We start from the raw sequence: 26,849 nt of genomic DNA, 5'->3' as shown, positions 1-26,849 counted from the left end.
CACAATAATGTGAAATAAATGTGACGGTTTAGACGTCCAGATGAACTAAAGCTCAGTTTGTCTGAGCAGAAGTGAAATAAATCTGAAGTGAATGAAAGTAAAACTGAGGAGTTTTGGCTAAAACATATTTACAGACAACTGAGTTTAAACCCAAAATCTGTATATAAATTATACAGCTTTGGCTTAATTATTGCTCAGAATATGTTGTTTTTGAAATAAATGGCATTCTTTAGAATTTTTACATCCCAGTTAATAATTATTTTATCCAATAATCATCAACTAAATTAATTGATGACTATTTCAGTAATTGATTAATCATATTTAATTTGATTAATCGTTTCAGCCTGTAAGTCATAATAAACTGCAAAAAAATAAAAAATTGAAATATTTTACGGTGTCTAATGAACCTTTACAAAATGGCTGTTTCTTTTTTATGCTATATTTAGGTTTTTTTAGACGTCCTAGTGGATATTTCTGTTTTTCTGAGTAGCTGTGAATGCAGCTCCGCTGTGTCGTCCTCCGCTCGGGTCCCAGATTTTAGTTTCTGCTCGGCTTCACATTGTGAATGGACCTTTCTCTCTGCCAGCCAAGCAGAACTTTATCCGTTCGCTTCGTCTCCGGCTTTAAAGCCACTTATAAAGCATTCCCATCTCTGCTGAAATTTCAGCCTTTAGGGATGAAAATCAGTCAAATGTTCTGCAGAACTCAGCAGGAAAACTGGGATCCAGTTGGATCACTGTTGATCACTGTGGACCCAAACTGATCTACTGGTCACCTGGACGGGTTCTGGGTCCAGATATGACGACATGTAGGACTCCCTGTTCTGAATTAACTGTTTTGTTGAAACTGTTTTGGGTTCTGAGGTGGAAATTTAAACGGGTTTGGTACCAATCTGGACTCTAGTTGGTGCCCAGATGGGTTTGTTTCTGGTTTTTGGATTATTTTGCGCTGGGCAGATTATTTCTGCATTTCTGTGCGTCTTTTCAAGAAGAAAAAGGTGAAATATTTAAAGTAGGGCTGAAACAATTAATTGGATTAATCATGATTAATTGATTATTGAAATAATTGTTAATTAATTTAGTAACTGAATAATGACTTTAGAGAATCAATTATTCCTGCTCATCAATCTGGGAAGGGTTTGAACAGCTCAAACCTTCACTGCTACAAAATAACATTTAAATAGAGCCACAGAAAAATTATATTTAAAGTAGGGCTGAAGCAGTTAATAATGATTAATCATGATTAATCGATTATTGAAATAAGGATTGAGTTTTCACATGTTCATAGAAGAGTTTTTTAGCTGCAGTTGCCTCATTTTCTATATTTAAGGTAAGAAAATGTTTATTTTCTAATTTAAGATAGGAATGAAATTTGTTCATTTGCATCTTTTAAGAGATTAAGTGAAAAATCTGCAGAATGTGACATTTATTTTATCCGATGAATTGATTAGTCATCAGAATAATCAGTAGTTGCAGCTCTGATTTTTGTCTCCTTACAGATTAAGTCCATGTTTAGTTTAAATGTTTTAACTGATCGGTTCTGATCCGGTTTCTTGCAGCTCACACTCTGATTTCTCTCCTTTTTTTTTATCAGTTTCTTCTTCTTCTCGCACATTTCTCTCTCCATCCTCTCGCTGTCAGCGACGTGTTGTCTCCATGGTAACCGCCTGCAGAGAGGCGGGCTTGGACTGGACACACCCACTGCAGCATGGCTCTCTCTCACACACACACACACACACGCAGAGCAGCAGTGTATTTTAGTAAATGTGACCACAGGTTTGAGGCGCGTCGTGCTGCTTCAGCATCTTAAATTACAGCCGTCGGCTGCAGCAGCTCCTCGCCGCCGCCTCTCGGCTCGCTGCGTGTCACGGCCTAACGTATAATCAGAGGCGGCCTCGTCTCTGCATCCTCCTCCGAGGCGCAGAGACGCTGTGTCCTGTCAGGACTCACTCTGCATGTAGAAAACCAGAAGCTCTGAGGCTGGAGGATGTGAAGGCATCCCTCAGCCTCCACCTGGCTCATCTGCTTTAATGAACCTGCTGCAGATCAGAGGTGGAGTCCTCTGGCTCCGTTTTGAAATGTCTGTGCTGCGTTCAGGTGCAGCGTGTAACATCTAACCTCTGTGTGTGTCTGTATGCAGAAACCCTGCTGGATGACTTCATGTTGACACATCCCATCTTCCTGACGGCCGACAGGCTCCAGCAAGTCCTGCTGCAGCAGTATCCTTGTCCTGGGCCTGACTGAATGCGCTCACGGCGCTGCGATGCGACGTGCATGCGCCGCTGTGTTTAATGCGATAGGAATGAGGGACGAGCTTCGCAGGTTTGATTCCAGGGTATTAACGGCGGCTTTGTTCCCGTTGTGTAGCTGCGATTCGTGTTTTTCCCTCCTCTTTGCCTGCAGCCTGCTGACTCTTCCTCATGTTTGTTACCGAGTTCCTTTTTTTTTTCTTTTTTTTTGCCCCACCTTCTTTCTGTTTGTGTTCCAGAGGAGAGGAAAAGGAACATTTCACCACGTTCAGGTTCAGGAGAAAAACACTTCCACAACAGAAACCAGCAACAGAATCGTTTTTTAAAAATGTTTCGCACGGTACAATCGGTCTGATTGGGAACCAGAACTGCAACATTTGCTACAATTCCAGATGCTGTGGTTCTTGTGCACCAATACCCAGTGAAGGAAACAACATGAAGGCCTCTAAAGAAGACACTGGCCGCAAATTCCTTCTTCGCTAAATGTAAACAAAAATAGAGTAGATTCAGATTTGTTGTTGGTAAAAGACAAGTCATTTCTCCTGCTAGCATTAGCCTGCCAGGATGCCTTGTGATGTAGTCCACTTCCTGCTTTTGGCACACTTGGCGTTCACATATGCATTCGAACCACACCAGAGTTCACTTCAACCGAATCCAGACCGAGGTCTATAGGCGAACCAGGGTTGGTTCTTTCAGTCCGCATCAGAATTCGATTACGAATTCTCACCTCCCCAAAGGAACCGGACTTTCCTGGCAATTGGACTGGAGCTGGATTAAAGCGGACTAAAAATGGCTGGTGTGAATGCGTCTTAACTCTTTAACTTCTCGGTTCTTGGTAGAACGGAGACAAACTGTGTCCTGAATGTAAACTGAGAGCCTCATTTTGTTTGGAGACGATGGAAAAAAGAAAGCGTCTCCAACAGATTCCCAAACCACCTCAACTGGTTCCTGTTCCTGTTAAAACTCAGAGCTTCTCTCCTTGTTTCAAAGAAAGGATAGGAAACATCATGCTTTTACAACTGATCCATTAAATTCAGTGTTTTAGAAAAAAAAAATTGTCATATGCTCAGAAAAACAAAACCAACATTTGTACACCACAAACTCCCTTCGACATCATTTAAAACAATCTCATGAACAGAATAATAGAACAATAAATTAAGTAGAGAAGTAAAGTGAGGGAAAGATGCCGGTGTTGGGTACAGTCTTCATGCTTCGGAGGGTTTGTAACACGTCTCACCCTCCTGTGTCACGTGAACACTGTTTGTGTGGAACTCAGAAACACAGTGTGACTGATGTAAAGTTGCACCTTTGATGAGCATCACTATGTTCAGAATGTTGAAACCTTTCCTCTCCTGAGGGTGAGCCCAGCCTGCAGGGAGGTTATTCAGCTGTTTGTATTCATGATCACATTCTTTTGGTTCCTACGCCTAACTAATGACTGAGGCGAGGAATGGGGAGGTACTGACTGGTAGATCCACTTTTAATTCCCCCAGACCCTGAATTTCCAAACCTGCAGGTGGAAATCCATTTTCCAGGTGGTTCCACCGGCTCAGAGCAGAAGGTTCTCATTATAATCCTAACTGTTTCACCTTCAGCGACAAATGACTCAATCTAAAAGTCAAACTCGATTGCATCATCTGCAAACAACTTTACGATCTGAATCATGCCAACTGTTTCACATTCTCATGCAAATTAATGCAGAACCATCGAAGATTAACTCGACTGCATCATCTGCAAACAACTTTACAACGTTTTAATAGACGTTTTAATATTCGCCTCCAAGTTTTTGTAGAACTTTCTAAGATCTGCAAAAAGCTTTACAATCTGATGCCAACTGTTTCAGAAACTCCTGCAAATTATTGCATAACCATTCAAACTTAAGTGCGTCATCTGCAAACAACTTTACAACCTCAACTATGTAGTCTATTTAATATTCTCCTGCAAGTTTTTGTAGAACTGTGTAAGATTTACACGACTGCATCATCTGCATAAAGCTTTACAATCAGATGCCAGCTGCAAATTTTTTGCATAACCGTTCAAAGTTAAGTGCATCATCTGCATACAACTTTACAACTTGAATTGTGTTTACTTTTCCACATTTTTGTGAAAATAATTGCGGAACGTTCTAAACTTAACATGACTGCATCTTCTGCAAACATCAAACAGCTTTACAATCTGAATTATGCTAACTGCGTCTCTCTCTTGTGGAAATTATTGAAGAGCCATCCTAGCTCAACTTGACTGTGTCATGTGCAAACAGTCTTAAAATCTGATGCCAACTGTTTGACAAACTTCTGCAAATTATTGCATAACCATTCAAACTTGAGTGTGTCATCTGCAAACAGCTTTACAATCTGAATGGTGTTGGCTACTTCATATTCTGCTGCAAGTTGTTGCAGGAGAATTGTTTCTAAGCTTAAGACAACCGCATCATCTGCAAATAAATTTACAATCTGAGTCATTCCAACTGTTTCCCATTCTACTACCAATTATTTCAGGACTTTCTAAGCTTAACATGACTGCATCATAAGCAAACAGCTTTACAATCTGATGCCAACTGTTTCACACACTCCTGCAAATTATTGCATAACCATTCAAACTTAATTTGAGTGCGTCATCTGCAAACAACGTTACAATCTGAGTCACGCAAACTGTTTCCCATTTTCCTGAAAGTTTTTGCAGAATCATCTGAGTTTAACATGACTGCATCATCCGCAAACTGTTTTCTGAAACCGGCTGAACTAGAAACCTCCGCGGGACATGAAGCCGTTTTCTTCTGTTGTGTTCTGATTAGTTCAGTTCATGACGGCTGATATGTAAACTGCCAGTTTTTTACATCCATCCACGTGAATCCTCCCCCACAGGGAGATGGAGAGGAAGAGAGGGATGTGGGCGGAAGCAGAAGAGTGAAAGAAACGGACAGAAATAAATCTGCCTTTGTTGTATTACAGAGATTCAGGGACTTTTCCGCTCAGGATGTGCACATCTGTCCTCCATGCAGGATTAAATAATCATAGACCTGATTAAAAATCAGAAGAACAAGGAGCGGATGGCGAAGGAGAGCAAAGCTTCATGGGAAATATAGCTAAAATTCTCAGCGTTGGACAAACAAAGAGCAGAAAAAGCATGTCTCATCAGCCAGGCAGAGGGGATGAAACAAGCAGAGTGTGTGTTGGTGAGACAGCTGGATGAGGATGTGTGTGTGTATGTGTGTGGTGTAATGTGGGTCATCATGGCGGCGTCTCTCTGAGCTGAAAACGATGCTCCTCCTGCTGTAACACAGAAGATGCATGTAGGTTTCCACGCGCCGCAGAAACACGTGTTTCACATCCAGCCTGGTTCCTCCTTAACCCAAACGCTCCTGCAGATTCTCCCTGGAGGCACAGGTGGGGGGCGGCGAGCGGAGGGACGGCGAGGCTGAGGCGTCCATGAGCGCCGCTGAGAGGAAGCAGGCAGTGCTGAACATGGCCTTCCGCTACCTGGACACCTACAGAGAGCTGCTGCAGGAGGAGGGGGAGCGCAGCAACAGCTTCCCCAAGGTACCAGTGTGAAGCCAGAGGTCAACGGCATTCAGCTGCACACAAACTGACCTCCAGTCTGACCAACGACACAAAGACCAGGCTACGCTTAGAGCAGCTCCACGACCACAATAAAATAATAAATTTAACAAATTAGGACAAAACTATGACTTTTAAATTAGAATCTGCTCACTGAAATGAGGTAACCTGTTCCATCTAATCACTGACTTATACTCTAAAGTATTCCAAATCTGATTTTAGTTTCTGTATTAAAACTGACCCAGATCCTGTTTTTATTGCTGAGAATAGATTAAATATTTTTATATCAATAAAAAGCAAACTGGATGATTTCCATTTAGCAAGGAAAAACTTCAAAAAAATCTGATTACTTTATGTGTTTAATTAAAATAGTTCATGTTTAGCTAATTGTTGAGTAGGTAAGAAAGAAATCACAACTTTTTTTAGTTTATAAAAGGTATTTTCAGCTTGTTTAGCTGAGCTGATTTACTGTTCAGATTCTAAAGATTTTTTTTATTTAAATAAAATAAAAAAGAAAAATGACAATAAAAAATCTAAATAAAATAGAATAAATAAGAAAAATAAATAAAAAACACAAATTTAATTTCTAGTTTTTTTATGAAAGATTGGCTGAATTACTTTTATATTTACTGATATTTGTCCAGAGGGGAATTTAAACTTAGAACCTTATGGTGGATTTATAACAGTAAGCAAACTGGATACCTTCATTTAACAAGGAATACTTGCAAAAAACATGAAGTTTTAGATCTCAGGGGGGAAAAAATCTGATTAATTGTTTAATTAAAATAGTTCATGTTTAGTTTATTATTGAGTAGGTTAAAAAATTCACAACATTTTGAGCTGAGGGTTTTGGTCCACATGACATTCCTCCTTTAAACCTCAGCTTCAAAGCTGCAGTTTGTAACTTTTATTAAAAATATGTTGTTTCCATAAAACTGTCACCATGTTGTGAGATAATCTGTAAAATTATCTCCATCTTCTCCCAGAGCCATTTTTTCCATCTGAAGAAATGTACCACTCTCAACTAAAAAACAACCAATCCTGATGTGGCAGGAGGCGGGTCTTAGCACTGTTAATCAATCTCGCTAATGTGCTGCTAAATGTGCTAATGGCAGAGGAAGAACTCACCATTACTGGAAAACCGTTTATTCACCATTTTTGGTGGCCATACTAAGTAGCCTTAGCATTCATGACAGGCTATGCTAGCTGTAGCATCACAGAGATCGAGTGGGGAGAAGTGGGGGCACTGAGACCCACCTCCTCACTCTGATTGGTTGTTTCTAGTTCTCACTGGGAGAAGACAGAAGCTTGATTTCTTTTTTTCACAGATTATTTGTTTTATACCAAGCTGCCAAAATATGGTGAGAGTTTCAACAAATATGTAAAAAAATATAAATTTTTATAAAGGTTACATACAGCAACTTTAAAGATGCTGAATTTGAACATCCCCATGATGTTCAGACCACCACAGACCACCTCACCGACCACCACAGACCACTTAACAGACCAACACACACCACCTCACAGACCACCTCACAGGCCATCCTTCAACCCTGGAGGTTGAAGCCCTTCAGGCTGCATCCTGAAGGGTTTTGTTGTTCCAGAACCAACAAAAGGAAACTTCCCAGCCTTTCAGTAAAACGACGTAATCTCATGTAATCTGTCTCAAAGCGCGAGACGCCATCAGGCCTCAACATGCCTGACTTCCTGATAATTATCGGCCAAACCTTGCATTCACGCAATGACAGTAACGGTTTGGAAAGCAGCCTGATGGGAATCTCCAGACCCTGGTTCTGAGAAGAAGGCCTGAAAGTGAAAGTGAAGCAGCTGAACCTGCTGCTGTTGGCGCGTTCTCCGTGCTGACGCCTCCGTTTGGGATGAATGAACTCAGATTGTGGGTTTGTCTGTGTGCAGGAGCTGTACATGTGTGCGGTTCAGGAGTTGACCCGGTATCCTGAGCTGGTGGAGGACGTCCTGAAGCTGCAGCGATGGTCCGAGATCCTGCACTGCCCGTAAGGCTGCAAAGACTCTACATATTACTACTACATATTCTGCTGTTTTTGTTAGATATTCATCACGTTTATTCGCTGTTTTCACCTTTCAATCGGGATATTTGTGTATTCAGCTCCGACGAGGAGAAGGAGAGCAGGAAGAAGCAGGTCCGCCCGCTGTTCAGACACTTCAGACGTATCGATGCCTGCCTGCAGCCCCGTGAGGCCTTCAGAGGCTCAGACGAAAGTACGACGCCCACAGATACCTGCACACACACACACACACGCACGCACGCACGCACGCACACACACACACACACACACACCTGAGTTATAAAGGCTGTGATCTGTAAACACACACACGCTCACAATTGAAATGCAAACACAGCTGCAATCTGCGGTTGGGATATACAAATCACTGGCCGACACACCCTGAACACACACACGCACACACACGCGCACACACACACCTGAGGTTTGGACTTTTAACTCGAATACAAAGGACCAACCCAACAGTTCAGCTGCAGTTCCACAAATAACCAGTAGACGGAGCGAGAATCTCCATAAGTGTTGATTTATAAGGCCAGTATCATTTAATATGTCATTTTCTTTAGCTTTACATCATGTTTTAATATTATTCCCTCATTTAAACATCTAAAACAGACCTGGAGTGTCGCTTTGATTCTTTCACATATGTGTCAGAAATCCTTTAATCTCTATGGCAACCATTCAGCTGTGAAAAATGCCTGGGTGGACTTAGCCCCGCCCTCAAGACGCAGCTCCTCCTTGGAGCTACAGCTTCCAAGCTTCAGAGCTTCCACTGCCCCCACTCAGCTCCTTCAGACTAGCCAGCAACAATTAGCAAACACCTTGTGGAACTGCTGAGTTCCTTATAGGAGCTACTTCTCAGAGCAACGCTGGTAAAAACGTTGTTAAAAACGTTGTTGAAGGATTAATCGAGGAGCCATGTTGTGATGACTTTCTGAAGGCGGAGCTTTAGAAAGAGCAGGAGTTCTTAAAGAGACAGAGACCCAATTGAATCAGGAAGTAAAGTTTCTTTTAAGTTTTTTTGACAACAGCTGAAGGTGACATAGTTACTTGTGCTATAAAAAACACGATACCGCCCCTTTAAGGTGATTGAAAAATCTGTGTTTCTTAACAGCAACAAACCGCTTTGACGTCTTTCACTCCGGTTTCCATGGTTACCACAGTACCACAGAGACAGCCCTTGTCAAAGTGTTTAGTGTCATCCACATAAATACAGACTGTGGAGGAACCATGGTGCTGGTTCTGTTGGATCTCATTGCAGGATTTGACCATGACAACTGGGTCGGTTCAGATCTTACCTAAAGAACGGGGATTTCTTTGTGTCAGTAGCTAACTTCTCATCAGAGCGGACAGAAATCACATGTGGAGTACCTCAGGGATCAATCCTTGGAACCCTCCTATTTAATATCTACATTATGATGTCACCAGATGACCCAGAAACGTCCAATCACTGAACAGATGCTTAGAACAGATAAATGTGTGGATGTGCCAAAACGTTTTCCAGCTGAACAGAAACAAAACTGAAGTTATTATCTTTGGACCTGAAGAGGAACGATCTAGAGTCACTTCACAGCTTCAGTTACTACAGCTGGAAACTAGAGATCAGACTGAAATCTGAACCTTCAGAAACACATAGAGACGGTTACAAAGACAGCCTTCTATCACCTGAAGAACTGTAGCTCAGAGAATAGACTCTACAGTTCTTTAAAGGAACTGAGTTCCTTTAAATCAAGGCTAAAAACCTGTTTCTTTAGAGTTTTCTTTGATTCATAATAACTGGAAAATGGATCAATATATTTGATTTGCTTGAGGATTTCCAATAAACTATAAAGTTTATTGGACTTTGACCTGCCTTGTTGCTTAAATGTTCTGTTCAAATGAAGTTGACTTTTTGGTGAACATTCCCAGCTCAGTGTGATATTTTTGTGTGTTTGCAGTCTTCTGCAGGGTGTACACCCCGGATCACTCCTACGTCACCATCCGGAGCCGCCTGTCCTGCCGGGTTGGAGAGATTCTGGCGCTGGTCAAAGAGAAACTCCAGTACAGCGAGGACCAACCAGTTTTGCCTGGAAACCTCATACTGGTGGCCGTCACCTCAGCTGGAGGTCCGTCTTCCCTCAGGTTGTGGATGTTTTGGGTTTTTATCCCGCTGTGACTGATGGTGGCTGTGTTTGCAGAAAAAGCCGTGTTTCGCCCCAGCGACGAGGCCGTCTTCACCACACTGGGTGTCAACACCCACCTGTTCGCTTGTGAACCCTCTGAACTAGACTCTCTGGTGAGGATCGATGCTTATTGATTGAAGGGTGATTGATTGTAGGGTAGCAACGGCCAATGAAACCAGAGAAAATGTCGGGTTGTGCTGATCTTTGCAGAAAACCAATGGAAAATCCAGTTGGGAAAGTCAGGATAAAAACTAACAGGTGAAATTCAGTAACCAGAATCCAGACTGGATTCAGGACATTTATTGAGGACAGTTAGGTCTCCGCTATGCTAACCTGATTAATTTGATGAATAATTAACCAGAAGTATTTGTTGTAATGACTGGAATTACCCCTAATAAAACATTAAACAGATTAGGACAGTTTTCCTTCCATGGAATATTATATCATGAGTTGTAATCAGTGTTTTTATGAACATTTTCTGGCTCAGGGCAAAGTTCTCTCTGTTCATGGAGATTTGCTTTACCACTAAATCACAAATAAATCCTGCCAATAAATCAATCAAACTGAACACTGGATAACTGACACCATTCCTAACTGGAATGGTGTCATGGGGATGAAGGTGACACAGATGTAGAGTAGTACAGTCAAATTAATCCAGTCCAGTCCAGAAAAAATCCAGTCCAGTTTATAATGAATCCAGTCCAGTCAAAAATCAATCCAGTCCAGTTTAGAGTCAATCCAGTCCAGTTTAGAAACAATCCAGTTTAAAATGAATCCATTCCAGTCTAAAATCAATCCAGTCCAGTTTAGAAACAAAGAGCGAGTAGGTTTGAATAAGAATAAGGAGAAAGAAAGGGGGCCAAGCGCCACACCTTGAGGAACCTCTATTTTAGTTCCCAGATTTGGGAAACTAAAGCTACCTACTGATAAGTGACTCTTATCGTTGGGTTCAAAGTTCAACAGTGAAGACAGATTTCTGTCTGGAGTTTTTGTTTTACCTTTAATTCTGACATCACTTCCTGCAGCTTCCTCTTCCTGAGGAGATCCACTGGACGCCTGGTGACAGCAAACTTCACGACATGTCGGCGGAGGAAGTGGCCAATCAGCTGGTGGTGTTTGACTGGGAACTTTTCAGCTGCGTTCACGAGGTCAGAAAAACGTTTGGTGAAAAATCGTAAAAACATGATTATCTGAAAAAAACTATCTGCAACTTTTTCATCTAATGTTACACCCATATCGCCCCCTGCAGGTGGAGTTCATCTGTTACGTATTTCATGGTGAGCAGTCCCGCTGGCGCCCCCTCAACCTGGAGCTGGTACTGCAGCGCTGCAGCGAGGTGCAGCACTGGGTCGCCACGGAGATCTTGCAATGCCAGTCACTGCCAAAGAGGATCCAGCTGCTGCGCAAGTTCATCAAGATCGCAGCGCTGTGAGTTTATTATCCACACAAACTACAGAAAATATCATTAATGTAAACATTTTATTTCCTTTCATAGAACAAATTAAAAATATTTTTCATTTTTTGGTAAATTAAAAAGGCGTAATTAAATGACTGCCAGAGAGACTAACATCATAATATTAATAATTTTCAACTGGAATTTATTCCCTCAATAAAAAAATAGGTCAAGAAACATTTTTCTTTAGATTTATAAATAAATCTTATTCACGTAGACATATTAGTGCCATTGTAGACCGAGAAGAAACAGTGAAAATGACTTTCTGTAGGAAAAGAACATAGAAATTTCTTAGTATGAAAAGTTGAAAATTTGTAGGAGAAAAAAATACAAATTTTGAGATTCAGTCCAGAAAATACTTGGTGATTTTTGATTTTTTTTTAAGTCAAATGTTCAACTTTTGAAACTCAGAAAATTTCCAAAAGTCAAAAAAGTTTGTTTTTTTTCCAAAAAATTCAGATTAATCTCAAACGTTTTGAAATTTTATTAGCAAATCTTTGACTTTTCAGTCAAAAATTTCCACATTCTTTTCTAGAAAATGTTCAAATTTCCTCCTCTTTTTTTCTATCTTCAATGGACCTAATACACAGTTGAACTTATCAAATATTGTGATCAGTTTTGGGGCTAAATGGTCAATAATCAGTGTTCAAATTGAACTGAACGCCATTGTTCCTCTGCAGCTCTCTGCTGCCTCCTGGTGTTCAGGTCATGAACTGACCCGGTTCTGCTCTGTTCCAGCTGTAAACAGCAGCAGGACCTGCTGTCCTTCCTGGCGGTGGTTCTGGGTCTGGACAACCCAGCCGTCAGCAGACTGCGGCTCACCTGGGAGGTACGACCCGCCGGGTTTTTAACAGAACAGACCGGACGGTTCTGTAAAACCCAGTCCGTCTGTAGAACCAGATCCTTTGGTTCTGATAAGGAAATCTCCTCTGATGTTCTCAGGGTCTTCCGGGGAAGTTCAGGAAGCAGTTCCAGCAGTTCGAAAGCATCGCTGTGAGTTTCCCACGCTGATCCTGGGTCTGTGCCGATCAGAACCGACCCGGTTCAGAAACACAATGCTTACCTTTGACCTTCTTCTCCTTCAGGACCCGTCCAGGAACCACAAGTCCTACAGGGACCTGATCACCAGCCTGAGACCCCCGCTGATCCCGTTCACCCCGCTGCTGCTGAAAGGTGACCAGAACCCGACCAGAACTTAGAGAACTGATGGGTTTTACTGATTTGAACAGTTCTTCTGTTTTTTTTGTTTTTTTCAATCCTATCACTGTATTTTTTGCGACAACAAACTGGAAAAACACAAATTTCCTGAAGTCTTAATATTTTGCCATTTCCCATGGGGCTCTGCTCCCAGCTGAGGAACAGACGCAGTTGGACCTGCTGGCCAATCAGCTCTTTGTTTATCTGCTAAGCAAGAAGGGAAAAAAATTAAACAAAATCTGTTTATTATGATTTCCAACAGTTCTGTAACCTTTCACCGTTACACTGGTTTTTCTGTTTTTAATAAATTTCAGGTAAATAATTGTTAATTATTAGAGAGGACATGCTGGAGAGCTTGAAACTCTCCGTCTCCATGGCAACACAGTCAGAGAACAGGACGGATGAAAGTAGGTTAAAGGAAAAAAAAGATGAAAACTGTTATTTTTGAATTGTGATCTGGCGCCCCCAGTGGGTGGAAAGTGAAAAACACGAATGATTATTATAGTGTTTGATTATTCTAGTGATTAATCAGATTAAAAAATTTACACTTTCTGCAGATTTCAAAATTATTTCTTAAGCTTTTTTGTATAATATTAGATGTACTTTAAAAGATCCCAACAAAACAAACAATTTAATTCCTTTAATAATCATTTTAAAATGCAATAAAATTCCATTCCTTTGGTGAATTCTTGATCATTTGTAGCAAAGGACGCATCTGATAAATCCATTTTTCTCCATCAGTGAGATTCCTGACTGTTCTGATTTGTGTCGTTTGCAGATTTGACGTTTCTTCACGAGAGTTGCAAAACGTTCCACGGAGAATTCGTCAACTTTGAGAAGATGGTGAGTTTGTTGTTCACTTACGACATAATGGAAATGTTCAGATGTTTTAATTATTTTTACAGGTGAATAAATGAGGTTACCTTAACAGCTTATCAGCTAAAAAAGTTTAAAAGAGACAGAAAAAGACTCAAAACTGTTTCACAACCATTGCATGAAAAAAAAAATACTGAAAACTCCTGAAGTTTGGTGATAAAACTCCAGAGGAGCTAAATGAGCTGAAAAGATTGAGACCAGGGGTGCCCAAAGAGCGGCACAGGGGCCATTTGTGGCCCTTGGATTGATTTCTTTTGGCCCCAACTGCAGTTCAACTTAAACTTTAGGGTAAAATCAGTGTAAAATTATTATTTTGCAGTGGAAATTGTTAAGTAAAACAAAAACTTTTTATCTTTTTACAACCTAGCTTTTATAAAAAGTAGAAAGTTTATTCAGACTTTCTTTGAAAACTTTGCAGCACCCAAACCAGCTCTTATTTAATTATTAAACTCGGCTGAGAATAGATTTGTTAAATCAAGACAAAGAGAATTTGAAAAATAATCGTCTTTCTTTGAATACAGCAAACATGAAAAATCCTTTTTGAGTTTTGGTTCTAGGATGAAGAAAATCCCTTTCCTTAAAGAAAATTGACTATTTTTTTATTATTATTACCTTTTTGGTCCCGCTGCAAAAACACAAATTCTTACTAAGTGTTTTTGGTCTGGTTTGTAGTGCAAATGTTTTAGTACATTTGAAATAAGAAAAACAAACTTACAAGTAATTTCTCAGCAAGAGAGAGAAGCTTGTTTTAAGTCAATAATTCCTTAATGTTGATGGAAAGTTGTATTTCCACTGGCTGATTATTTCACTTATAACAAGAAATTTCCCCATGTTCCAAGTGAAATAATATGCTAATGGGACAGAACATTTTCATCAATATTAAGGAATTGTTGACTCTTGCTGAAAAGTTTCTTCTAAGTTAGTTTTGTTTTATTTCAAGTTGACAAAGGTATTTGCAGTAGAAACTACACAAAAATACTTGGTAAGCTTTTGTGTTTTTGCTGTGATGTGAAACCACATCCCGTAGAACCTCAGTAATCTCATATTTATCATTTTCTGCAGCATAAAGTGGCTGAAATGGTGAGAACCATCAGACGGTACCGCAGCTCCCAGCTGGGTGAGTCCAAACTCTTCCTCACTGTCCTGTCTGTCTCCACCTGGTGGCAGGTTTCTGCCACTGCAGCTGTGACTGCTCAGTGATGTTGTGATGTGTTTCCTGGTAGCCATAGATACAGAGACGTCCCCCTCCCACCTGCAGACGAAGGCCTACGTCCGTCAGCTGCAGGTGATCGACAACCAGAACCTGCTGTTTGACATGTCCTGCAAGCTGGAGCCCAAAGACACGTAGAGGGACGAAGGAGCGGCGAGGAAGAGGAGGAGGGTCATGACCCGGACGTTAGATTTACACCTGCTCCTCTTCATCATATAACATAAAACATTCTGCCACACCTCCGAACCTGAAGACCCACAACTCTGGTTTCTTTCGTCTTTTTTCTGGTTCGTCTCTGCAGGATTCTGCAGAACCAGAACCGACCCAAAACCTAAGCACTGGTTCCTAACACACAGCTGAAACACAAAGTGGAGTTATGGCTCCTCCACAAACCAACCTACCCAGTCGATTCACATAGTTATTTATATTTACCTCAAATTCTGCGTATTTTCAGCTGCAGTAGCAGAAAAGCAGTGGCGCTCCTGAGGGGGGACCCAGAGGGGGCAATGGCCCCCTTTTGAAAAATGTTTACCACCCTCCTGCACTCCGAGAGAATCATCTTTATGTTGTAGAAAGGTAAACATGTAAACCCAGATAAGTAGATAAATAAATAAAAAATCAATAAAGAAACAAATAAATACAATATATATGTATAGTTTCTCTCCTCTAAAAATTTTATTAAAATTTTCTGAAGATACACAAATTTACCATCATTACATCAGTGTAATAGAAATTACACTGATGTACACTGATTATTAGGAATCAAACAAATTTCTCTTTTAAATATTTAATTATTAAAACAGTTTAGTTCCCATTTGATCCCTTTACAAAATGATCAAACTTTGTCTTTATTACCTGAGATTTTTCTCTTTATGCATTTTCAAACAGGAGAACAGCCATGATCCAGCTATAAAATACAGGGGAAAAATGAAGCATCAAGCAAATGTTTATCTTTCTCTACCAGCAGATGGCAGTATGTGTCAGGTGCTGCTCCTTTAAATTCAGAAGGTGCATTAAAGAGCAAACCTTGAGCTTTAATGTTTCTCCTGAAACAATATTTGAAGAAAAAAATAAGCAGTTTCACTGCTGTGTGTTAGAAACTGATGACCCAACCCCTGACGCATGGACCAATCAGAATGCAGATAAATGGCAGGCATCGTCTAATCAGCTTCCTTCAGCCGGAGTCAAGCTGCAGGATTTAATGTGTGATTTTCCAGACTTCCGATTTTATTTTCATTGACTTCATGGACCAAACGGGTCGAGGATAAAGAGCTTTTGCAGCAGGACTGCGCCCCCCGCAGCGGGCTGATGGTACTGTGACTTTGTGGGGCTGCTGCAGAGCGATCATTAGATCTGAACCGCGAACAGAGACCAACAGCGGTTCTCAGTTCTGTCCAGAACTGATCTGTAAATGTTCAAAGCAAGGAGGAAAACAGCCATCGTTTCGTTTCGCGCCGAGGCGGATTTCATGTTTTTAACAAAAGACAACAAAGGTCCTGATGTTGGGGCCGACCCAGGCTTCATACCTGCTGCCATATTCCACTCAGAGTCCAGGCAGGTGGCGAGGCATTCACTAATTGTCGGACTCGTGGACGCCGACGGAGCACCAACTCACCTGATTGGATCAGAGAGAGTAGATGCTGGTTTTCTACCGAACAACGTCTGAAGACTCTACAGTCTTTGTGTTTCCAGACAATGATGATGGTTCCTGAACATCTCACAGTATTTGAGGGTCACATGATCCAGATCAGGCTCCTCTTAAAGGACTAGTCTGTTGTTTACCTCTGGGTTTCAGATCAGAATATCTAAACTTAATAAACCTCCACCTGATTGGTTAAATCTGGAGTAAAAAATAAGGAATGGTCCTTTAAGAGAGCATGACTCTTTTATCTGATTGGTCGGACCTTTAGCCAATCAGTCGTGTTGATGGGATGACATAACTCCTCAGAGTTGATCAAATTCTTTCTCTCTACCTGCTGTCACACCTGAACGACCAGCCGGCTCTACAAAGGACCCGCCTACCCCCGCCCAGAGCCGGCCTCCTATTGGTCAGTTCTGACGGGCTCTGACGGGTCTGAGGCAATAAACCGAGGCGGCTGGAAGCGGCGCCGGCTGGTCGAAGCACTTTTTGTCAAACCTCAGGGCTCAGAGACACACAGAGGTTCTGTTTACTCCTTCTTCAGTAGAATTCTGTTCAGTTCAGTCCAGTTGTGTTTGGATCGCTTGGTTCTGTGTTTGTACAGCTCATCACGCTGCTGTCATATTTACTCCAGTTATAGAAATCTAAAGAGTTGTTGTTTTGGACACCACCAGAGCTGACGGACCCTGGCATGGAGGCTGATATGTCTTTTTCTAACTGCAGGATGGATGGAGGGATGGATGGTTGGTTGGTTGGTTGGTTGGTTGGTTGGTTGGTTGGTTAGTTGGATGATGTGATTGGTTGCATTGATGTATTGGTTGGTTGATTGGATCGATTGGATGAATGAATTAAAGGATGAATGATGCGGTTGGATGGATGGATGGATGGATGGATGGATGGATGGATGGATGGATGGATGGATGGATGGATGGATGGATGGATGATGGTGCTAGTTGGATTGCTGTTTGGTTGGTTGGTTGGTTCGATTGTTGGTTGGTTGGTTGGTTGGTTGTAATAAATAAATACTTGCCGTTCTCAGCTCTGGTGGGCAGTGAGATCTTTTTTATTCTCCATCTGTACCATATCATCCAGTTTCAGGTCGTTCCTGTTCAGAAACTCAATCGGCTCCACTGACTGGGAACCAGTAAGGTTCTGGAACATTAATGGTATCACTGGCCAGTGCTTCTGGCTCAATAATTTATGTTTACAGAAAGGTATGAAACGTATGAATGAGTGAACCTTTGGTTTTGCTGCCAAAACTGAATTTGAGTAAAAGCTTAAACTGGAACACATTCCAGAACCATGAACTGATACCAGTTGACTCTGGACAGAACAAAAATGATTTGACTGGACCTTTATCCAACACAGAGCCAGGGGTTTATACCACCAAGAAAAACAGCTGAAATTCCAACCTTGATCCCAAGTACGAGGATTGGTTTGAAACCAACCAAATAATCTAAATTTCTTTAATAGCACCATCATCTGAAATCCCTAAATGGTTCCAACTTCTGATTGAAGCAGAAATCCAGAGTTTGAACTCAAATTTGACCAGAAGTTACAAAAACCAAAATCTTTTCTGAAAAAAAAAAAAAAAAAAAAAAAAAATCAGTAAAATCAGGAGATGGATCATATCAGTATCATGAATCTAAATGTAAACTTCCAAAATAAAAGCTTCTCTCTTCAGGAACCATCAGTACGGTTTCCTGCTGAGATGAAGTTCTCATTCTGGTCTGGTCTGGTTTTCATGGCGGTCCAAAAGCCCAGTTCAGGTGGACGATCACCGATCAGCCCACGGCTCTCTCAGGACCACTTTCTGGGTCTCAGGCGCGCAATGTCGTGGATCCCAGTCCGGTTCTGAGTCCGGTTCTGGTCCAAAGATCGATCACTGCCTCGGCCCAGAACTGTTCCGGGATCCAGAGCTTTGACCACCATGTCACTGGTCTGAAAACTAAAAAAAAATCTGTAAATATCTGAAGTGTGTAAATAAAAACTATCGGAGATTCTATTTTATGTATGAACGGAGGGAGAGCAGCGCCACCTCAAGGAGAAAAACTTTCATTTGGTGTCTTTTATTTGTAAAACTCAGAAAGTTTAAGACGTTGAAAAAGAGAGAAATTATGAAAATGAATTTATGACTTTATGAAATGTACAGAAATCTCTTCAGTTTGATGTTTCAGTTGTTTTCTATCTAAACTTTGTTTCTGTTTGCTTTTTATTTGTACAGAAGTGGCTGTTTACATGGAAACGAATCCTTTTCTTCTGCGAATAATGTGATTGGAGGAGACGTTTGGAAGGGGGGCGGAGCCTTAAGGTTCAGATTATTTGATTTTAATTTATAATAGAAACGTTAAAGATACATTAATACACAATTTGAGCTTTACTTTGTAAACTTGAAATAATTAAAATTAAATAATTAAAACTGTTAAGTAAAACTCAACAAAAATAACTGGTACTGTAAGTTACTGAAAAACAATCTGTCAATTTCAGATAAATCTGATTTTCATCAGAGTTAAGTGAGAAATATTTTCTATTTAAATTTAGACAAAAACGTAAAAAAAAAAAAAAAAAGATTAAAAACAAATGGAAGTATTTCCTCCAAAATGTTTTTTCTTTTCTTAATTTTTAGTGAAGAAACTTTTGGTTGAAGAGGTTTTCATTAAACAATCGAAGAAAATTTCTGAATTTCAGTTGTGATAAAAACAAAATTTATTCATTTTAATTTGGATTTAATTTTAAAAAATAGGGGAAAAACCCTTAGTATGTTGTTTTTTAATGAGTTAAAGAAAAAAATAAGTAAAAATAAAGTCATATTAAAATGAGAAACCATCAGCAATAATGTTCAGAGTTTTATTATTTTCATAATAAAATTAGATAAAAATATAATGATAGTTATATTATACGTAGTTATATTGACTTTCAGGATTTTCTTTTGCAATATTTTATCATTAATGTTATTTTATTAATTCACATTTAAACTAAAAGAATTATAATTATTCCAAATTATTTAATTTATTTTTTAATTTCATAACTTTCCAAAATGTGTTAATTCAAAATTACATACTTGTTTTCTCATATTTCATATGTAGATTTTGGATTAATTTGATTTTAGAAAACGTTGCTAATTTAGTTTAACATCAGTGATGAGTTGATGACCAGAATAGGATTTTTTTTTTTTGTTTTTGTTTTTGTTTTGGTGATTATTGATTATGGAGAACGTGACCCCGCCTCCTGCAGACGTCTCCTCCCTCTGCTGTCTCACTACAAACACTGAAATAAAATCTGGAGACAAAAAATAAAATAAAATCCGCCTCAGTTTGTTTTCCGGCCAGAAGGTGGCGCCATCAGCAAACTTCACAAACCTTCTGCAGTAAAGCAGGTTTGGTTCTGGAACAGAAAAAAAAAAGAAACAACATAGGAAAACATAAAACTATGTGACAAAATCTGAAAATAATCCGATTTATTCAGATTAAATCAGATTTATGTGGATTTCTGGAAACAATTAAGAGTTTATGCAAACGGTACCGACTGACCCGCTGGACGGAACCGAGGACATGAGGACAGTGAGGACGTGGGACACGAACCTACAACCCCAAACCTGAGAGCAACCCGAACCTGCAGCTCAGATGTTTGATTCCTGAAGGGAGCTGTCAGGGTGGGGGGTATGTTTGGTTTGAGGTGACCTGATTGGACCCCCTCCACACCCACCGAGCCTCCCCAGCATGCAGGGCTGCAGAGTGGACAGAACCTCACCCTGCCCCCCTCCATGAGAGGAGTCTGCTTTCCATCCCTGATAAGGAGAAGGTTTATATTTAGTGGGAAATTTGGGTGAAGGGTGAAGGACTGTTATATTTATCAGGTGAGAGCCGGCACCGCGCTTCCCCTCATCTGGGTCTGGATTCTGGTTCTGCTCCCAGTTTAAACCGCAGATTTAGGTTCTGATCAACCCAGTCGCCACCATAGCGACGGGGAGCATTGAATTATGGGTAGTGTAGTGTTTACACTCCTGACAAACTCAAAAGCTGTCCATCTATTTAATCATTTTATACCTTTAGCTTTTCTTGGTTCCGATGGTTTAAAGTTATTTTTTAAAGAAAGTTCTTCTTCGGTATGTAATCAAACATCTGTTGCAGGGCGCCAATCTAGCGGGCGCCAGAAGATGGCTTGATAATTATTCTAGCTCATTTTCTGTGTTCAACAGCTGATGGTGCATTGAAAACCCTTATAATGTGTCTTCATACACCTCAGAAAAATATTTAGCTGCGCCCCTACACTGACAGCCAGCTGGCTGAAAGAAAGCTGCCATGTTTTCCCTCAGAGATTTTACAGTTTCAGCTCCATCATCCATCCTGTTTGTGACTCTACTGGAGCAAACAGCCTCACTAATTAACCACTAATTAACTTGTAACGAAAACATAATATTCTGAGCAAGAAGTGCTAATTCCACTTTAAACCAGGTAAAAGTTTATTAGAAATGTAATCATAAATATTTTAGCTGCAGATAAAATAAATTCTTTCATAAAAAACAGAATCCAAAAGCTTCTTTTATAAAGCTTAAAGATACTTTATAAAAGTTTTCAGAAGTTGCGTGTTTAGTAGTTTCATCTACATCCACATGGTTTATTTTTAAAGATTTATTTTAGTTATTAATTTTTTTAAGATAATTTTAAAAATCACGGATTTCTGACTTCAGTGTTAAGAAATGTGGAGAATATTTTCTTGTTTCTCTTTCTCCGTTTGCAGCTTTTGGATCTTTGACAACAGCTTCTAAAACTGTCCAGTCAGTGACAGACAAACATGCACAAATGAGGGATCCGTCAGCGGCTTCCAGTGATTCAGAACCGAGCCCACGGGCCGGCCCCGCCCTCACCCCGCCCGCGGCTCGGCCGCCATATAGAACCGCTGTTCGGGTCTTCAGCTTCGGTGTCGCATCCCAGCCGCCGGCAACTCAACTTCACAAGTTCTCCTCAAGTCCCAGAACTCAGGTAGATATCGGACCCGGTCTGTGAGGGTTCTGACCCGGCACTGAGGGTTCTGACCCTGCAGAAACATTTGAACTGGACCCGAACCGCTGCGTCCTGCAGGTTTTCAGCTTCACTAAAACTCTGTTGCATGAAGCGTTTAAAGCGTTCTCCCTCCGTTTTTACAGAAATTCTTAATTATATTTGCAGAAAAATGTTTTTAGATTCTGGTTCGGATCAAGTGGAGAAAGTCTGGAAAGTTCGGAGCTTTATGCTGCAGAATCTCTGAACCTTTTTTTGTCCAACATGCAAAATTCATTCATTCATTAATCTCAAGAGTTTTTATTTGATTTTATTTGAAACTAGAATAGTTCTGGAACATTTCAAAAATCCCAGAAGACAGATCCTGCAGCAGAAGATGATTTGGTTCTGGTTCTGGTTCTGGATTCTTCTTTGTCCTTTTTGTTAAATTTCCACACCAGAATGACACAAATCTCAGAAATATAATTTTTTTCTCATCATTACATTTGAAACTAAATATTTTTGTTGTTCAAAATCAATCGCAACATCTAAATCCGGTAGAAACATCAATGTTTCGGTAAATATTTTGTTTCTCTTAGTTTTAAAACCTAAAAACAGAAATAAAATGGCGGCTCTTTAAAAGGTCCATTTCCTATCAGATATTTATCAAACATTTTAAAGTTTTTCACAAAAGTTTAGTAACCTTTGTGGCTCAGGGCGAGTTTTAATTTCCCCAGTCTTGTTTGTTTCTCCCGCCTGGAACCGGTTCTGTTCTGCCCAGTTTCTGGTTTCATCTGGACCCAATCTGAAGGGTCAGCAGAACCCAAACTGGGATCCTAATAATACCCAGCAGGAGGTTAAACTGGGAGCCTCTCCCTCTGACCCTCAGCTGCTGCCAGAGTCACGACAACAAATACCAGCAGCTGTAAAATTAGCAACATGTTTCTGGGTCCAGACAAAACCAGAAAGCGGATCGAAAACTGGGTCAGGTTTCTGATGAGGATGGATCTATGATGGGTTTTTATTCCAGGATGACCGGTGGATGTTCTTATTTTTATTCCAGACTCATTACGTTTTTACTCTTTAATGGTTCACTGACTTTTTGCGGCCTTTCAGAGATTCGGGTCCAGTTTGATTGTCTATATTGTAGATAAGAAAAGAGAGGAGTAAATTCACTCCTTTGTTTCTGTCTACAGTGGCTCTAAGAGTTTATTCTGTTTTTGTTTAGTTTCTTCTCATTTTTCTTAGTTTTTTAGCACATAGTGTCGAATTAACCCCGTTTTTCCCTCACATGAAGGTTTTCAGGTGTGAATAAATGAGATGCGTGTTTCTCTGCAGCCTCCTCAGCAGACATGGAGCGTACCTTCATCGCTGTGAAGCCTGATGGCGTCCAGAGAGGACTGTGTGGTGAGATCATCAAGCGCTTCGAGACAAGAGGCTTCAAGCTGATCGCTGCCAAATTCGTCCAGGTGAGAAACAAAATGACGACCAGGAGGAAAACTAAGTACACCCCTGGTCGGCAGCAGACACCAGATGGAGTCTGAGTCCATCTGGTGTTCAATGTGGGGTCAGGGGTCATTGATTTCATGCAGCCCTTCCAACTAAAATACAAAAATAAATAAATTCGAACAAACTTTTAAATTAAAATCTACTGATAAAAATGTTAGATGCAACACAAAGTGATTATCTTTTCCAAACTTTCTGGTTTCTGTTGTCATGGTAACTGGGGACAAATTTACTCACTGACTTATATTCTAAACTTTTGAATCAATATTAAGGAATTATTGACTTAAAGCAATATCCTGTGTTTTGCTGAAAAGTTACTTTTAAGTTAGTTTTGCCTTATTTCAAGTGCACTAAGATATTTGTGCTAAAAACTAAACCAAACATATTTGATTTAAAAGTAGCATTTCAGCAACACATAGGAGCTTATTTTAAGAATAACTCCTTAATATTAATATTTTTTTTTTTTAAGTATTAGTTCCACTGGCAGATTATTTCACTTATAACTGGACATTTTCTTATAAGTTATTTTTCATCAATATTAAAGATTTTTTGATTTAAAACAAGCTCATATATCTGGCTGAAAAGTTACTTTTGTCTCATTTTAAGTGTACTAACATTTGTAGTAGAAATGAGATCAAAAATACTTGGTAGGAAATGTTTTTCAGTGCAGATTGATGAGCAGCTCAAGTTGCTTCTCTGATTTTTACCTCACCTTTCTGCTCCAGAGCAGTAAAACTGATGTTGATTGGTTAATTAAAGTCTTAAATCGTGTGTGATCAGCAGGGTGTACTTACTTTTTGCTTGTGCTTCATGCATAACTCTCCCCGGTCTGTGTGCAGGCCTCTGAGGACCACATGAAGAAGCACTACCTGGACCTGAAGGACATGCCTTTCTATGCAGGACTCTGCAAATACATGTCCTCCGGACCAGTCCTCGCCATGGTAACGCCAACACAAACATGGCCGCACATAACTTCCTGCTTTGTTTTTCCGTTACGTCAACAACCTCTTGGCACCTGCTGGTCCTCAAGGCCTCAGCTGCTTCAGTCCAACAGGAAGCTGAGACATGGAGGACAGCTGCTTGTCCACTAAGTGTTACCATGGAGACATGGAGGACAGCTGCTTGTCCACTAAGTGTTACCATGGAGACACGTAGAACATATAGTATGATCGTAAATGTTATTTTTTATATTTTCTCCACATTTTCTGCCAGGAGAGCATTAATAAATATCACTAAATTCAAAAATATGACTAAGTTCAGTAAAGTAGGTGATTCACACTTTTTAAAGTTGTATTTTGCAGAAATCTGTTTCAGATGGGAACATTTTTAAAGAATAAAAACGTGCTTTCAGACATTTGTGTTTGGATTTGTGTTTCAGGTTTGGGAGGGTCAGAGCATTGTGAAGCTGGCCAGGATGATGCTGGGTGAGACCAACCCCGCTGACTCCAAGCCCGGCAGCATCCGTGGAGACCTGTGCATCAACATCGGCAGGTGAGGAAACCATGGCAACGCTGCAAAACTTACACAACGCACCAGGAAATGACTGCAAAGAGTCGATATAATCAAAAACTTAACCACAAATGGGATTACTGAGGTCCAAGAAGAGGTTTGTTCTCAAGGAATATCCAGAAAAATTAGGAAAAAAGTCTAATTTAATGAGAACAAACAGAAAAATAAATATTAAAACACATTTTTACATTAGAATCAATTAAAAAAATATATTTTTGCTAATAAAAATACTTTTTAACATGAATAAAAATTCAGAGTAAATATTACTGTCACCATTAGAACATTTCTGCATTTAAAAATAAAAACATATATGCCATACATTCCTAAAATACATGAAAAATGCATTAGATAAAAAAGGATGCAGCTTATTAATGTGATATAGGTGAGATAGGCAGTAAAATTAGAAATGCTTAAAATTAATTATTTCAGATAAAATTAAAAATAAATTATTTAATTACAATAAAATATTTTAAAATACTTCATTAGTAAAAATAATAAGAAATGACCACTGATTATTTTAGTTGGAAAAATAATAAATGATAATGCAACAAAAAATATATAAATGAAAAAATTTTAGATTATTACTAAAAAAATGTAAATACATCTTGAGGTTTTCATTTAACAAAATGGGGAAAATGACTTCTTTTTTAGAAGAAACTAATATTTCCAGACAGAATCGACCAGATGCTGATTGGTTAATTAATAAAACTGTAAGTCACTGATCTGACCCGACTGTGTCCTCAGGAACATCATCCACGGCAGCGACACCCTGGATAACGCCAAGAGAGAGGTCGATCTTTGGTTCAAGGCAGAGGAGTTCGTCAACTGGACCCCCGCCACTCAGGCCTTCCTGTACGAGTAAACCCCGCCCCTCTGGAGCTCCGCCCACCATCAACTAAACCCCGCCCACTCTACAGTCGATCCTCTACCTTGGTTTTTACCAGTCACACCAAACATGTAGCACTGATCAATAAAGTCTCATGTTAACCACAAAGTGTCTGAGTGTCATTGTTCAGTCATATCACAGATATGATCAAGATAAACAGGAAAAAACTGTCAAAAGCACACAACAAAAAAAAATCACAATAAAGATCGTTCTACAATTTTCTTCAGTAAAGTTTATTTGTGTCGCACATTTCAGCTGGAACGGAGCTAAACCATAAAAATGTAATAAAGTAACAAATTATAACACAGCAATAAATACATTTTATAAAATGCCAAGGGCGGCGCCTGTCGGGCTGCGAGGCCTCAGGCATCTATCCCCCCGTCCCATTTCCCCCCTCGTGCAGTTGCATGATGGATGGTTGTACCTGAAACGGCAATTTCGTTGTCTTTCTGAGAATGACAATAAATTCTTATGATTCTGAAATATACATGAAACATATTGATCAATTTTTAATTTATCAATGTAAAGCAGCTCTTAACAGGTGGGATTTTAGTCTAGATTTAAAAGATCTCAGTGTTTCAGCTGTTTTACAGTTTTCTGGAAGTTTGTTCCAGATTTGTGGTGCATAGAAGCTGAATTCTGTTTCTCCATTTTTGGTTCTGGTTCTGGGGATGCAGAACTAGAACTAGCAGAAAACTACAGATGAAAATTAACCCTAGTGGCTAAATCTGGCATTGTTACATGGTTGTTTTAACATACTAATGTTGATTTTTATGCATGGCCCCTTGTAAAATAAATTCAAATTAGAACTAGATAAATACCAAGCAGTATGTATCTGCTTTTAGTGCCATTCTTTGTAGAAATTCAATGCACATATTGCAGAATAAACTGCTAAAAATCTGCATTTGTTATTATATCTACATTTAAAAACATTAGTTAGTTCTTTATCTTGCCGTTTGCAGATACCCGGTCTACGTCTTGCTAAGACTTTAGTCCTTTAATCCTGGAAATGTTCTTCAGGTGATAGAAAGCTGACTTTGTAACCGTCTTTATGTGGCTCTGAAGGTTCAGGTCAGAGGTCATCACTACACCCAGACTTCAGCATGATCTCTAGTTTCTAGCTGCAATAACAGAAGCAAGTATTAGTTCTACTGGCAGATTATTTCACTTATATCAAGATATATATATATATATATATATATATATATATATATATATATATATTTCTTATGTTAAAAGTGAAATAATCTGCAAGAGCCTTTTAATCAGCATTGAGGAATTATTGACTTAAAACAAGTTTTCTAAGATAAATGCACCAGAAACTTACTTGGAAAGTTTTTGTTTTTTGTAGTGAAGGTCATCTTATATAAGTTAGGGCTGCTAAAATCAAGGAATGAGTCAATTTTGTTAACAAGTAACAGTAACAACACTCCTTAAAAACTGGACCAAACCTCTTAAAAACAACAAAAGCGGTTGCAGTGAATGAAATATTGCTGTGTTAATAAGCATGGTCCTCTTGTTTACATGAGAGTTTCACCTGAGTTGCATAAATCTGATCATCAGACTGCAGCGAGTCCGGCAGATGTCC

General features: G+C 39.7%; 2 protein-coding genes across 2 annotated transcripts in view; both read left to right on the top strand.

Moving 5' to 3' along the window:
• Positions 1-17,986, top strand: part of rapgefl1 (Rap guanine nucleotide exchange factor (GEF)-like 1) — a 29,769-nt gene extending 11,783 nt beyond the window's left edge. Inside the window, exons 3-16 of the mRNA XM_015014495.1 lie at positions 2,140-2,218; positions 5,616-5,787; positions 7,720-7,817; positions 7,931-8,043; positions 9,782-9,949; positions 10,022-10,119; positions 11,032-11,154; positions 11,256-11,434; positions 12,198-12,288; positions 12,402-12,452; positions 12,545-12,632; positions 13,435-13,499; positions 14,595-14,649; positions 14,756-17,986. Coding sequence (XP_014869981.1) covers positions 2,140-2,218; positions 5,616-5,787; positions 7,720-7,817; positions 7,931-8,043; positions 9,782-9,949; positions 10,022-10,119; positions 11,032-11,154; positions 11,256-11,434; positions 12,198-12,288; positions 12,402-12,452; positions 12,545-12,632; positions 13,435-13,499; positions 14,595-14,649; positions 14,756-14,880 — 1,505 coding nt within the window. The 3' untranslated portion in view covers positions 14,881-17,986. The remainder of the gene's footprint in view (positions 1-2,139; positions 2,219-5,615; positions 5,788-7,719; positions 7,818-7,930; positions 8,044-9,781; positions 9,950-10,021; positions 10,120-11,031; positions 11,155-11,255; positions 11,435-12,197; positions 12,289-12,401; positions 12,453-12,544; positions 12,633-13,434; positions 13,500-14,594; positions 14,650-14,755) is intronic.
• Positions 17,987-21,254: 3,268 nt separating this feature from the next.
• On the top strand, positions 21,255-25,366 carry LOC106934529 (nucleoside diphosphate kinase B-like). Its single transcript, XM_015014496.1, has 5 exons — positions 21,255-21,363; positions 22,699-22,829; positions 23,706-23,807; positions 24,245-24,357; positions 25,120-25,366. The coding sequence occupies exons 2-5, from the start codon at positions 22,713-22,715 to the stop codon at positions 25,235-25,237; spliced, it is 450 nt and encodes a 149-aa protein (XP_014869982.1). The 5' UTR covers positions 21,255-21,363; positions 22,699-22,712; the 3' UTR covers positions 25,238-25,366.
• The last annotated feature ends 1,483 nt before the right edge of the window (positions 25,367-26,849 follow it).

This window comes from Poecilia latipinna, unplaced genomic scaffold (genome assembly GCF_001443285.1).
Source record: "Poecilia latipinna isolate Pla-1442-1.1 unplaced genomic scaffold, P_latipinna-1.0 Scaffold1820, whole genome shotgun sequence".
In the NCBI taxonomy this organism is placed as follows: Eukaryota; Metazoa; Chordata; class Actinopteri; order Cyprinodontiformes; family Poeciliidae; genus Poecilia; species Poecilia latipinna.
This window is presented reverse-complemented; position numbering and strand designations above follow the sequence as displayed.

Excerpts from the sequence above, each read along its gene's own strand:
- LOC106934529 (XM_015014496.1), top strand. The coding sequence starts at position 22,713 with ATGGAGCGTACCTTCATCGCTGTGAAGCCTGATGGCGTCCAGAGAGGA. Across the intron at positions 22,830-23,705 it reads TCGCTGCCAAATTCGTCCAG|GCCTCTGAGGACCACATGAA; the intron begins GTGAGAAACAAA and ends GTCTGTGTGCAG. Across the intron at positions 23,808-24,244 it reads CCGGACCAGTCCTCGCCATG|GTTTGGGAGGGTCAGAGCAT; the intron begins GTAACGCCAACA and ends TTTGTGTTTCAG.